Source organism: Camelus bactrianus, chromosome 2, assembly GCF_048773025.1.
Source record: "Camelus bactrianus isolate YW-2024 breed Bactrian camel chromosome 2, ASM4877302v1, whole genome shotgun sequence".
In the NCBI taxonomy this organism is placed as follows: Eukaryota; Metazoa; Chordata; class Mammalia; order Artiodactyla; family Camelidae; genus Camelus; species Camelus bactrianus.
In genome coordinates, this window is record NC_133540.1 from 34409107 (window position 1) to 34422526 (window position 13420).

The following is a 13420-nucleotide window of genomic DNA, read 5'->3' on the forward strand; positions in this document are numbered from 1 at the left end:
GTGAAAACAAGGAGGAAAAGGACAAGAGGGGCAGGGACCCCTGGGGAAAGGAGTGCTTTTTTACCTCTCTCCCACTTAAAAAAGTTAGCAGATAAAATTTTATAGCAACTGACTAACTAAGGTATTAAATACAATGATAAAAATGACAAGAAAAATAGACTGACTTCTCAATCTTCTCCTGATGCTACTGTCTGCATTTTTTAATTTCACAAAAGCAAGCCTCTTAACTAAAATTGTATTTACCTACATATAATAGCTAAATTATTTCTAGGCAATAATGACAAATATTCAATTCAACAAAGCAACATGAAGTCAGTTAACTGACACTTTTTCCCTTTTTCAGACCAGAAGATGAAATGTAAAATGGAATTTTGATGTTTTCTTTTTCCATGTGTGACGTTCCTTAAGAAGAACAACATAGAAAACTTTTCCAAAAAAATTTTAACTACATGAGTCAAAACAAAGGAAAATAAATAAGAAAGGGAAAAGAAAAACAATGAACAGGATAGTTAAAGCAAAGTTTAGTATTTTTCTTCCTTTCAAAAAAAAAAAAAAACCTAAGATTTTTACATTGAAGAGAAATGTTTGGACTCTCCGTATATTGTTTTTAATTCATGGAACAATGTACCCATTTGCTTTTTCCCTTTTAGGACATTGTGTTTTTTTTTTTTTTAATCACAGGGAATTACCTAGGCCAAGTTTGAATTCAAAGAAAAAAGCTGCGAGAAGAAAAAACACCACTGTAAGAAAAACTCGTGGTACATTTGGCATTCTTTCCAGTATATAAAAATAAAAGAAAACTCAGTTTAGAAACAGGATAAAAAACTCCTAAAACACACAGAAAGGAAGGAACAATTAAACAGTAGGAAAAAAATTAAGATCACTCACATTTCCCCTTCTAGCAGCTCTGTTTCTTTGCAACTTACATCTTCCCCGGGCAGTGTGCATATAGTTGCTCTGCTAAAAACAACCACATGGAAAATTTCTGCTCCAGATAATGCTGCAGGACAGGGCTTGGCAGCTAGAAGTTGTAATCAGACTGCTTCAAGGGCTAATGTAACCGAGATAACGACCAAGCATGCATTTCAGTGGAGAGCCTTAACTATTTTTTTTTGTAAAGCAGGCTGTGGGAGGGTCGAAAGCAATTAGGTTCTACTTTAGACACATTCAGCAATGAGAATTTTCCTCTTCAGCTAGGGAGCATTTTGTTGCTGTAAATAAAAGAATTGCTTAAAAGAGAAAAGATTCTTTTTTTTCCCCAGTGAAGGCATTCGTGTCTGACTTAAGGTGCTCACACAGACAAGCCTGGAATGGTCACAACTTCCGGTTCCCAAAATGACTTTTCCCTGTAATTCCACAGGCCTGAGCTGCCATCTACAATTCATTAAGGCTCCCCCAGCCATTTAGTTGGCAATCGAAGGGGCTACTGATTTAATGACCGTGGAAATCCAAGGTACAGTGGGCCACGTCTCCCCAGGAGTCATCTAAAGAAGAGAAGAATGCTGATTTTATTGGTGCCGTGGGGTGGCCAAAGAGGGGGAGCCGAAAGAGACCAGGAACTTGGTAAGTTTCCTGTACTCAGTCGACAGACCAGCCGAGATAGAGTCACAGGAACCTCATGACTTCAATCCAAGTTCAAATGGCAAATTCAGATGGAGCTCTGACTTGGGGGAAATGAGCCACCAAGTTAATGCCAGGAATGTGAAATGAGAGAAACCCTTCCATCGACAGGCAGCAGGGGTTTAACGTGATCCAATGGTGTTATTCTTTTCCCTCCAACACGAGCTGGCACTCACACAGCTGGGCTAAGATGGCTTCCCAAGTCCAAAATAAGACGCTAGCCCAAGGCGGCGCGGGCCCTCCTGCTGGAACTCAGAAGCAATCGAATCAAAGGCTCTTTTATTCTCCCTCCCACCAGAACATGCTCCCTCTCTGTTGTAAACGAAACGCTTGCCAGAATGAATTATTTCGTCTAAAACAGACAGAAAGAAATTGTAAATAACACATGTCCCTTGGAATTTTAATAAGTTCAGGTGACCGGACAGGCTGGCTTGTTTGGTTTGTTTCTAGCCTGGGACAGAAAATTCACTCGTGGTCAGGATCTCCTCAAGGGGCATTAGGTCATGGCAGAAACAGGAACTTCTCAAATTGTAGGTTAACAGCTGAAGTCCAAACTCCATGCCTGAAATGGAGGTGTTCCATCCTTTTCGCCAGGATGTCTAAACTCAAAGTAAAGTCCTCCTTCTTCCTTAAAGAGCAGGCCACCCTTACGATTTCACTACTTCCGTCAGCAGTACCTGGATTCTTCCAAGAATAGAGCCTGAAGTTCACCTGTGAAGCCTTCTCTGGCAGCCCCCATCGCCTTCCCCTCTCAGTCTGAACTCTTAAGCAATTGTTGTCTGTATCATCCATCTGGCAATTAATCATACATGGCCTTTTAAACATGGCTCTTATAAAATGATTTAAAGGAACGTGCAATTTATAGCCTGTGTTCACAAACAGATTAGAAACTCCTTACAGGTCGGGAGTGGGCCTTTCCCACCACTGTATTCCACACATGGTACATTTACAAAAGCTCCAGAAACACCTGTTTATTTATTCAGTCAACAGATACCTTGGTGAGCCTCCGCTCTGTAACAGACACAGCACCCAGCACAGGCACTGTGCAGCCCTGGGCTCAGTGAGCCTGCATCTCATTAAGGGATGGCTGGAGGGTCCCAAAGAATTCTGCCTAATTAGTTCTAATACATTCACTAGATTATTTAAGATGAACAAGAAATGAAGATTTATTTCCCCAAAGAAGGAGGCCTACGGAGAAACTCCTCATCCACCCTCCCTTCCAATGAAACATCTGAGAAGAGGCGTATTAGATGGCAGGAGAGTTTAGAATGTAGACGTCTTGCCCACTCTTCCGCATTTTACAGATAAGGCAACTTTGGATCAGAAGGGTCCAAAGATCACAGGGGAAGCGGCAAAGGCAAGGTGAATCCTGGGTCCTGACACTTGGTCCAGGGTTCCTTCCACCACAGCCCAATTTCCCCGAAACCCTTCAAATACAAAGCAGTAACCCACCTGCTACGATGCCCTGCTAGTGTGTGTCTCTGTAAGAAAACTAGGAGCGCTGGCACTTAGTCACCTCTTAAACTTCCTCAATCTGCAAATCAAGACCTTATCTACATGCTTTTCATGTCAACCACAAAATATGCAATTTTATTCGGACTTAAAAGTGCTCTGCCATTGTATTGCTCTCCTATTTTTCAAGCAGACTTATTATGGCAAAACACACTGAAATAACCGATTCAGCTGTCAAGCAGAATATCCAAGTATAATTCTTGCCATACTGCTGTATCTGTTTGAAGATGATCAATTCAAAAAAAAAATTTTTTTAAACAGCAGAATTCCAAAACTACTTCCAAACTGATACACCTTCCTCACAGTAATTTTGAATCCCAAGAGACAACAATCAGATTTAGGGATTCAGCCAGTTTTACGTGGAGAGTTTGGTACTTATCACTAAGCCCAGGTACAACAAAAGAATTAACTATCATTAACTTCCATAAAGATTTAATGTAATTGCTAGCTCCTAAGAGCAACAATGCTCCTGCCTTCCTGGAAAAGGTAAAGAGAAGACATTAGAAATTTGAATGGAATGTTCACTGTTAGGGTTGCAAGAAAAAATTTCCTTCAACAGTATAATTACGCTCCTTCAGCCACTGTAAGCAAAAGCTTCAGAATCTGTTGACTGCTACTGGTAATTGCCAAAAAAGGGCAGGGAGAGCTTCCAGACATCACAGTGCTCTTCGTTGTAGGGACATGATGGGGCAGGGACGTAATGCTTAGCACAGATCTGGGCTGTCCTTGAACCAAGGAGATGCTGTTATTCTGCCTTCTCCACTCCTCTCTCCGCCAAGTAAGATGTCAGGTGCCCCCTCCCTGTCCAAGAGGCAGAGGCTATTTCTGTTCTGATCCCATTCCCAGAACCAGGGTTGGGTTCTGGAAGTCCAGACAAGAACCATCCTACTCCCTGACAGCTGAAGACCAGAGCCCAGGCTGGGTGCAGATTACAGATTACACACCCGAGAGCTGGCCGGCTGACAGCTAGCAGGCCACCTTGCTCTGGCCTCAGAAGCAGGTTCTCCTGCTGAGATTGCACACCTGCCCCATGCGGACAGCTGGGCCAAGGAGGAGTCCAAACTTGCTGTCTGGGCTTGGGGCAGGCCATGGGGACGCTCCCCCTGAAGAGATATGGGAGCTGGCTTGAAGCAATCCTTTGTTCTCAGACTTACATTTTATCTCAGCTAAAATTTCAAGTCCTGATGAAAATTCCACCATTATTTCAAAGGGCTGCTTTTTCTTTAAATAGCTCTTTAAAAAAATCTGAGCGCCACTGTTGAGTGCATACTACCAAGAGTTGACTTGTTTTCTGTAACTCTAAAGACGCTGATCTGTACATGATTCTACTCAGGTCCTTAACAGAGTAAAACAGCAGCTGTTTAATATAGAACACAGGATGAGAACGGCAACACAGTAGTAGCAAGACTGAAAGCATGAAAAATTTCACCTCCAGTTAAGTAGACTTGAAAAAATTCAGAGGATGGAACACAGACAAGAGGTTGTTACTCTTTTGCAAATAAATACAGGGGGGAAAAAAAAAGACAAAAAGACTAGAGAACCTACTCACTAGTCTTCCCCTCTCACGCCACTTTCACACTCTTTAGGAAATTCAAGAAAAGTGTCTGTATCAGATGAACACACTAGTGTGCAAAAACAATGCTGCTGACTATGAAACAGTAAACATAAAATGGAATTGTAAATGAGATGCATTGGGGCCATAACTTGCAATGCCTTTAAAGACAAAACTGAAACAATTTCTTGACACTCCTTATGGATCATCTTAACCAATGCTTGGACTACCCTATAAATACTGTAAACAGTGAGACAACTGTCCAAGTCCCCTGGGCCAAATGTTCCCCAGCAGAATCAATGCACAAACTCCCTGAAGTCACATTTGACAATGATAGTCCCACACATCCGAGGTATCTTATCACAGCAAACCCCTTCATTCAAAGCTATTATCAAGCACCATTTGCCTACTGGGTGGCCAACGATGTTTCCTTTCATCTAGAAAATAAAGATTTTACGTGAACACAAAACAAGCATAGGAGATGCCTCTGTTTTTGAGGGGCAAAGCTGCTCTAACAAAAATGACCTAAATTGGATACCCAGCCAAACAGCAATCACCTGGGAACGTCAAAATCTTTTGGGCAACCAACATGACAGGGTAAATAGAAGACGAGCCTCATTTTAACTTATAAGGCTCCAGTCACCCTCTTGGACTTCTCAGTTCTAATGGTCACCCTGCCCACGGTCTCCCTGGGTCATCTCCACCCACTTCACTACTGCGGAAAGAAAACTCTAGCACTCCAGCAGGCAAGGAAAACCCCGCCCCTCCTCAGCTGGTAGGCATCTTCTTCCCTCTGTTGATGACAACTGAGGGAGCCTGCTGTCTCTCTAAAGTCTTCCGATGGTTTCAGGCTGCATTCAGCTTGTTCCTCAAAACATCTCTGAAAACACCTCTAGTGTTCAGCTTGGGCACACAATCAGAAACCACTCCGCGTTGCTGGCTCCTTCTCCACAGGCTCGGCTTCTGTTCCTTCAAGCCTGCACCTCTGATCCACAGCCCGCCTCTTCCTGGCATGCATGCTGCTCAACCAACATCCACCGACTCACAAAAAGGCCCTTGACAGATGACCCAGCCTGAGCGCCACTTGAAATGAACTAGGGGAGCGTCATTACCCTTTTAAAGCCTGGTCAGCTGGGCAGATCTAGGTTCATATCTGGCCTCTGGCATGCTCTGGTTCTGCAAACTGTTTTGTCATCTGTTAAACAGATGATACCAACCTCATAAAACATTGTAATGCTCAAATGAAATCATAAATTTTTTAAAATTTAAATGCCCCCGTTTTTTGGTCACTGTTAAGACATAATCTTTTGGGCTGATTTTCTTCCTGGTTTGCATTACATTAAATTGCAAGCCTGAAAGGCATGGCTTTTTTCCTCATGCCTAGTCCACTGCTCAGCATCTTTTGAGAGCCATAAACCAATCACATTAAAGGACACATTAAACCTCTATTATCACTACCTATTTCAGCTAATGTCATGCTCTTTAGTTCCCCCAAGAACCCAGTCATTTAGGTCTATGACTTTCCCAAACCATGCCATCTCAAAACAATTACATCTCTCGGTCACCCTATCCCCTCTTCTCACACACATACCACCTCCTATTTAGAACTCAGCTGAAAAACAGTCTCTCCCCAATTCCTGGAATAAAGTTAGCATATTTACCAGAACATTCAGGCAAACTGTGATGGGTGGAGAGGAAGGATTTGGAAGGATTCAAAATCTCTGGAGAACTTTCTTAGGATTTGTGGCATCAAGTCCTTAAATGAGAATTACTTGTCTATAACAAATTCTGGCAGAAAGGAAACCAAAAACTCACTGGTGAGTTGTCGGTGAAGTTAAATATGGCACTTCACTCGATTCTATGCATACAAACAGTGACTAATAGGATTAACTCGAGCTCTCTTACTGGGTGTAGATATCCTTTAACAAGAAACAGGTTCCATTGGAAAGCGTCGCCCCCCTGGTAGTCAACTTATATTTAAAGGGGCATGCATTTTGCTTTCGAAACGTACTTTACTAGAAAAATACTTGCTCCATATGCCAGGGCAAAAGTGTCATTTCTTTCCTTTGCAGGCGGCAGCGACAAAAGAACCAGTAGGGGAGAAGGGGATAAGCTCTCAGACCCCTGAAGAGGACACAGATGTCCATCAAAGTAAGGTGGGTTCTTTCAAGGAATTTTTTTTCCGTAACAGCTAAAACGTTTTAACACATAATCAGCATCTTGTATCAATTACTCAAATACCATGAAGCAGCCCTGGTGGCCTGGGAAAGGACCGCAAGACACAGAAATCCTGACCGGCCTCAGCTGTTCCCTCCTGCGGGGCTTGACAGCGCATCTAAAGCGTCCAAGCATCAGCCACCAGGCTCCCCCCAGCGCGCTCCTCCTGCAGCAAACTGCCAAAGCTCTCAGGCCAAACTCCAATGTCCCTTGATTCCAAACCGCCAAAACGTGAACCCTGCTAGGCAAACGGTAGGGCGCGTAATAATTTTTTTCTTTCCCTGTGCGCGGATCTGAGATGCTCGTCTCTAAGGCCAAATTCCCCGGTCCCCCGCCCGCTTCCCGCTAACAACTCCAGAGGAAGGCGGGAGGGAACGCGGACCGAACAGAGGGTTGGTGAGTTCAAAAACCTCCGCGGTTTTCCCAGTGCGGGAAATTTACTGGACTGCAGCCCTGAAGGATTCGATGCAGATATAATGAAAGGAGAATGCTCTCCCCCTACCTCACCCCTGCTAAAAAGAATAATGAAAACATGCAACGGGCTTTCAGCTGGCAATGCCGGGCCCTCCGATGGGCGGATGTCAGGAATCTGGAGGAAGAAAGGTGCCCGGCCAAGCGGAGGCCCGGGAGTGAGCGTGCAGCCCGGGTCCCGAGCCTGCCGGGGAAGGGGCCCAGGGGAAAGGGATGGGGACTAAGTGGAAGCAGCAGCCCGCGCGTGAGCTGCCCGGGGAGGCGAGCGGCAGCCGTGCTCTACTTACATAACGCTTCAACTTTTTCTCCGGGGGGGACTTGCGGAGCCATCCCGAGCAGACCACTTCGCCGCCGCTCATGGTGCTCGCCTCTCGGACTCCGGGCCGGGCGCGCTCCCGACACCGCCGACGCCGGACGGCCGCGCAACCGCGGGGAGCTAGCTCTCGGGCGGCGTCTCCCGGGCGGACGGGGCGGACGGGGCGGACGGGGAGCGCTGGCTCTCCACGTCCGAGCTTCTCTCCCGGAGGCAGATCCACTGACGTGAGTAGAAGTGGGCTGAGCCGCCGAGGCCAACGCGCCGCCGAGGCCAACACCTCGGGGCAGGGGCCGCGGCCGGGCCTCCCTTCAGTGCGCCCGCCCAGCCGCCAGGCGCGCCGTCCCGCCGGCCGCCTCAGCAGCGCTCGGGCTCAGCGGGACTCTGCCCCGGCGCGGAGCCGGAGCCTCGGCCCCTTGCGCTCCGCCCCCTTGGGACGGGACCTCCCAGAGCGCTCTCCGAGACAGACACGACGCTGCACGCGCGCGCGCACACACACACTTACACATACACACAAACACACACAATGCCCCGCGCAGCGCCCACTCCGGCTCGCCGGCTCTCGGTTTCCGTGCGCCCAGCGCGATCCTCTCCTTCCCGCTCCTCGGGGAGGGTGGGTCACTTCCCCGCGGCGCCGGGCAGCGGAGGGGAAAGGGGAAGCCGCGAGGGTCCCGTGGGCAGCGGGCGCAGGGCTGGTCCCGGGCCACGGAGAGAGCCGCCGGCTCGGCGTCGCTGGGCAGGGCGCAGGTCCCGCCGGAGGGTGGGTCCGCGCTCGCCGCCGCCGGAGAGGGCGGAGAGCGGCGGAGGAACGAGGCGCTCGGCTGCGGGGACCGAGCCCACTGTCCCGTCCCCTCACGCTCCTCCCGCGCCGCCTCCCCCACCCCGGGGCGCGCGGCAGGTTCGGAGCAGCCCGGCCCCCGATCCCTCCCTCTCCCGGCCTCCTGGCTCCCTCTTCCTCCCTTGCCTCCTCCCCTTCCCACGTTCGGGCCGGCTCCGGTTTCTGCCCAGACTTTCTCTGAAACTCCGCCGGAGCGCTTCCAGCCAAAACAACGAGGGCCGGGGAGGAGGAGACGCAGGGAGGGAGGGAGCGGGAGTAGGAGGGAGCGGGAGTCCCAGAGGCACCCTGGGATCTGTAGTTCGGGAAGCTGGAGCCGGGTCCTCGGCCGCCGGGCGGCGATTGCGCCCGGAGCCCCCAGAGGACTCCTCTCCGGGAAAGGCCAGGAGACCTCGCGAGGGCGGCGTGGCCGCGGCTCGGGCTCCGGGAGGAGCGAGGAACGTTCATTCGCTCAGTCTAGGGTTTGCCATCTTGGCTTGGCCGAGTGTCAGTTCTGAGTTTGTACTGGTGCATGAGATCAGGAGTTTGGTGGGGTGGGGTAATTCTCTACTTGACATCCTTCAAAGGCACAACTGCCGGGAGGGAGACCTCTGCGCCTTGGAGAGTCGGTGACCTCCGGATCCCTGTCCTCAAGACTGAAGGGCAGGGTCCAGGAGGACGAGGGCGCTGGGGGACGCGCCGAGGCGACCATCCTGGAAGAGAGATCTGAGAGGAACCCTCCCCCGCTGGCCTGGGTTAGTCCCCGGAGCGGCCTTGTCGGAGGGGTGGGATCGCTTAGTGGGGCCAAAGGATTTAGTTGAATCTATCCCTGGGACATTTTGAACTCTCACGTTCCCTTTATTTGTTGCCAGTTTCTTCCAGTTGACTTTGCTTTTTAAAATCTACCCTTGGGATGTTGGACCAGAAAAGGGAAACTTGCTGGGTGTCCTAGTTTTATTTGCTTGCTGGTGTATGCTTTACAATTATGATACCTGGTCCTGAGTTTAACCCATTTCTGTAATAGAAATATCTTTAACATTTTGTATGCGAAACGAAGCCCCCAAACAAATTTTAGAAGGTAATATAAAAAACCAGATAAAAATGGTAAAAATAGTAGGGGATAAATGAACATTTCTGGGGGAAAAATGGCCTCAGGCATTTTCTTGTTAATACGACGTTCATATTCAGGAGTTCCTTTGAGTCTGAAAATGTTATACTTTGATAGTAGGAAAGTAGGTGGTGACAAACAAAGGTCCCTGCACTCATGGGGAGTGACATTCCTGCCGTGGCTTAGCATAGTGAACGGAGTCAGTACAAGTGCAGATTGTGATTAAGTGTTGTGCACTGGAGGGAATAAACAGTAAACTGGAAGAATAACCAAACAGCTAGGTCAGATAGGATGAGAGAAGTCTTCCTTGAAGAGGCAGCTAAGCAGAGATTTGAAAGATGTGAAGAAAGAGGAGAATCAGACTTGTTTTGTGGAAGGATCAAATGGATAATCATGAGGAGGATTGAGAGAGAAAAAACAAGCAAGGGGGTTCATTGCTTTTCTTAAATTTTAAGGCTTTTTAGAATACAAGTGAGTGTAATTTTTATGGCAACTAATAAACCAAAACAATTTTTTAATGTGCACTCAGGTTTTACCACAAGCCCTGCAAATGAAAATAAATCATCGAATTTGTTTTCCACTTCTCCCACAGGCAGTGTGCATGTAAACTGAGTCAAAATATTTATGAGTAACATTGGTAAGACTAGTCCACTCCTTCGTAGTTAACTGTTGGCTAGAAAATTAACCACTTCCTCCACTCCTGTTAATAAAGACATTTTTAATGAAAAATTGTAACATAGTCGTCCCTCTGGCCTCCCCCTCTGTATCCCTGAGGAACTGGTTCCAGGACTCCCCACTCCCCATACCAGAATCTGTGGATGCCCAAATCCACGTGTCGTATTTGCGTATAACCTAAGCACATCCTCCCATCCAATGTGATGTGAATGCTGTGTAAATAGTTGTAAACACAATGTAAATGTCATGTGCCAGCAAGTGACAAGTTCAAGTTTTGCTTTTTTGGAACCTTCTGGATTTTTTCCAAATATTTCCCATCCAAGGTTGGTTGAATCCAAGGATATGGAGGGCTGACTATATATCTTGTACTATTTTGGAATATTCCAATAATTTTTTTCTTTATTTCAAATGAGGGATTCAGTGACCTCATTTCTATAAAAGAACTCATTAAGTATTTTTCCCTATTTTCAACTATGTTGTTTGAAATTTGAAATTCTAGAGATAAGTAAGGATTGTGGAGCAGTTGGAGGTAGATATGTCTCCATGTTTGAATGATAGAAAGGAAATTTGCTTTGTTTTTATAATGTATGCCATTTTTAGGTTGTCTGTTAAATTACGTTTTATATCTTTATACATTAAAAGGCATGCTGGAAGACACTGTTATACATAAGTATCTTAAATTCCATTCATACAGCAAATATTTATGGAATGTATAGTATGTACATGTTCTCCAGGATACAGTAGGGAGGATAACCAGACCTGTTTTCTCACTCTTTTGTCCTAGAGAAGAACATTTTACTAGTAATTAGCCCCGTAACTTCTACAATACAGTTGAAAAACTGCTGTGAACAAAAAACAAAGAGTCTTTGCAGACGTAGAGGGCAAGCTTGTGGCTACAAGGTGGGGATGAGTGGAGAGGGATAGCGTGGGAATTCTGGATTTGCAGATATACACTACTGTATATAAACTAGATAAACAACAAGGTCCTACTGTAGAGCACAGGGAACTATATTCAATACCTTGTAATGGCCTATAATGGAAAAGAAGATAAAAAAAGGGAATGTATAACTGAATCACTATGCTGTCCACCAGAAACTAGCCCAACATTGTAAATCGACTATATTTCAATAAAAACAATTTTTTGAAAAATGCAAAGAGTCTTACTTGGCCATAAAATAGGAGGATCTACCCACTGGGAGGAGAGTGGGTGGATGAGGAAAGATGCCTGCAGAACAGACTTTAAACTGAGATCTTCAGGTTGAGTAAAAATGGCCTGGCCAAGTAGCGAAGAAGAGTCCTCAGGCTGAAAGGAACTCCTGAGGACCTGAATCAAGGCAGCAGGGAGGCAAGTGAGAGGGACATTGGGTGGGGTGAGGTGACAGGGGCAGGAAGGGGACAGATTGTACAGATGCTTGGAGACCATCCTATAGTTTAGATTCTTCCTCAGAGCAAATGACTTTGTCTTCTCCCATGACCTTCAAATCACCTCAGACAGTGGCCCCCCCGTGGACTTTGTCATTCACCTCCCGCAGCCCACTTTAACCACTGTCTTCCAGCTTGATCCTTCAAGGTGTTCCTGTATGATCTTCTTAATTCTTCCACGGCTTTCTAGCCTGTTAACCCCTCCGCTCTCTCATGGTCCTCAGCCCTCTCCATCTTCACTTCCCCCCTTATCCAGTTTGAACTTTGTGGTCCACATTTTCAATAACATGCTTCCAACTCACAAAACCCCAACTCTGGGTGAACCCAGAGTTCTGTACCCAAACAGCCAAGCACTATCAGAGCAAGTTACACCGCAAAATGACTGACATCACTATAAATTCACATTCAGTAACCTCAAATAGATCCCCAACCATTGGGGCAGATCTTGGTTTTCTGGAACCTGAAACGTAAACAGTCTCAAGAGTCATTTTTCAAAGAAAAGAATATACAATTACAAATACCAAATTAGGATGAATTTGTATTTAGAATGAGGAAATGAATAAGAAAGAAATTACTGGTGCCTAGGAGATACAGAGACCTTTCTTTTGAGATCTCTATGATGATTTACCAGAATCCTTACATGGATATGCTTCTGGAGGACTTGCCCTCCCGCTTGGGATACCCTTCGGCTCCCAGCAGCTCCCTACTCGGGTGGGGGCTTGCGCAGTGAGCAGCCTTGAGCTGAAGCTCTGGTAGCTTCATGGTTCTCTCTGTTACCTGCCAATCCCACTTCCTTTATCTGGACAGTTCACTAGCCTGCTCTCTAGAATATTCTTTCTTTTTTTTTACTAACAGCTTTATTGAGATGTAAGTCACATACCATAAAATTCACATTTTTAAAGTGTATAATTCAGTGGTTTTTAGTATATTCACAAAATTCTTCAACCTCACCACTACTTAATTTCGGACTATTTCATCACCCCAAAAAGAAATCCTATTCCACCTCTCCCCGCATCCTTGACAACCATTAATCTTTCTGTTTCCATGGATTTGCCTCTTTTGAACAATTCATATAAATTGAATCATATATGACCTTTTGTGATTAGTTTCTTTCACTTAGCATAATGTTGTCAAGGTTTGTCCATGCTGTAGCATACCTCAATACTTCATTCCTCTATATTGTTAAATGCTTTTCCATTATATGGATATATCACATGTTGTTTTTCCACTTATCAGAGGATGGACATTTGGATGGTTTCTACTTTTTGGCTATTATGAATAATGCTTGCAATAACTCTTAAACTATCTTCAGAGATCTCAAATGTCCCAATCTTCCACCTTCCCTATCAGCCAAAGATCTTACAGTTTTATCAGACAACCAAGTGCTCAGATGGAAACTCCTTCAACCACTGGCCATCAAACATGCAAACCTACATACCATCTTCACTCCTGCTACTCCCTCCTTCCTGTGGCAAATCCAGGGCATTGCTTTCCTCTTATGAAAGGTCAGTCCTTCCATTTATGCTTTGGATTTCATCCCATTGCACCTTTTCAAGAACATCACCCTCTAAATGATCTCTTCTCTCTGTAACTAAATACTTTACTGTCAATGTCAGTTGTTTCTATTGCTGTATGTGTGTTGCAATAAAACTTTATTTAAAAAAAAAGAGAGGTGAGCCAGAGTTAGCCAAAGCGCCATAATTTGCCAAATTTTGC

General features: G+C 45.9%; 1 protein-coding gene across 10 annotated transcripts in view; it reads right to left on the reverse strand.

Annotated features, from left to right (window-relative positions):
* The window catches only part of GAB1 (GRB2 associated binding protein 1), a 116228-nt gene extending 107621 nt beyond the window's left edge, over positions 1–8607 (reverse strand). For 4 of the 10 annotated variants that reach the window (XM_074377958.1, XM_074377974.1, XM_074377962.1 and 1 more), the window contains exon 1: positions 7660–8604. In XM_074377958.1, the coding sequence (XP_074234059.1) occupies positions 7660–7731 (72 nt within the window). In that variant the 5' untranslated portion in view covers positions 7732–8604. Of the gene's footprint in view, positions 1–888; positions 1037–7659 lie in introns of those variants that run through there. The other 6 variants (XM_074377994.1, XM_074377998.1, XM_074378003.1 and 3 more) reach the window with 4 other exon arrangements.
* Between the last annotated feature and the right edge of the window lie 4813 nt (positions 8608–13420).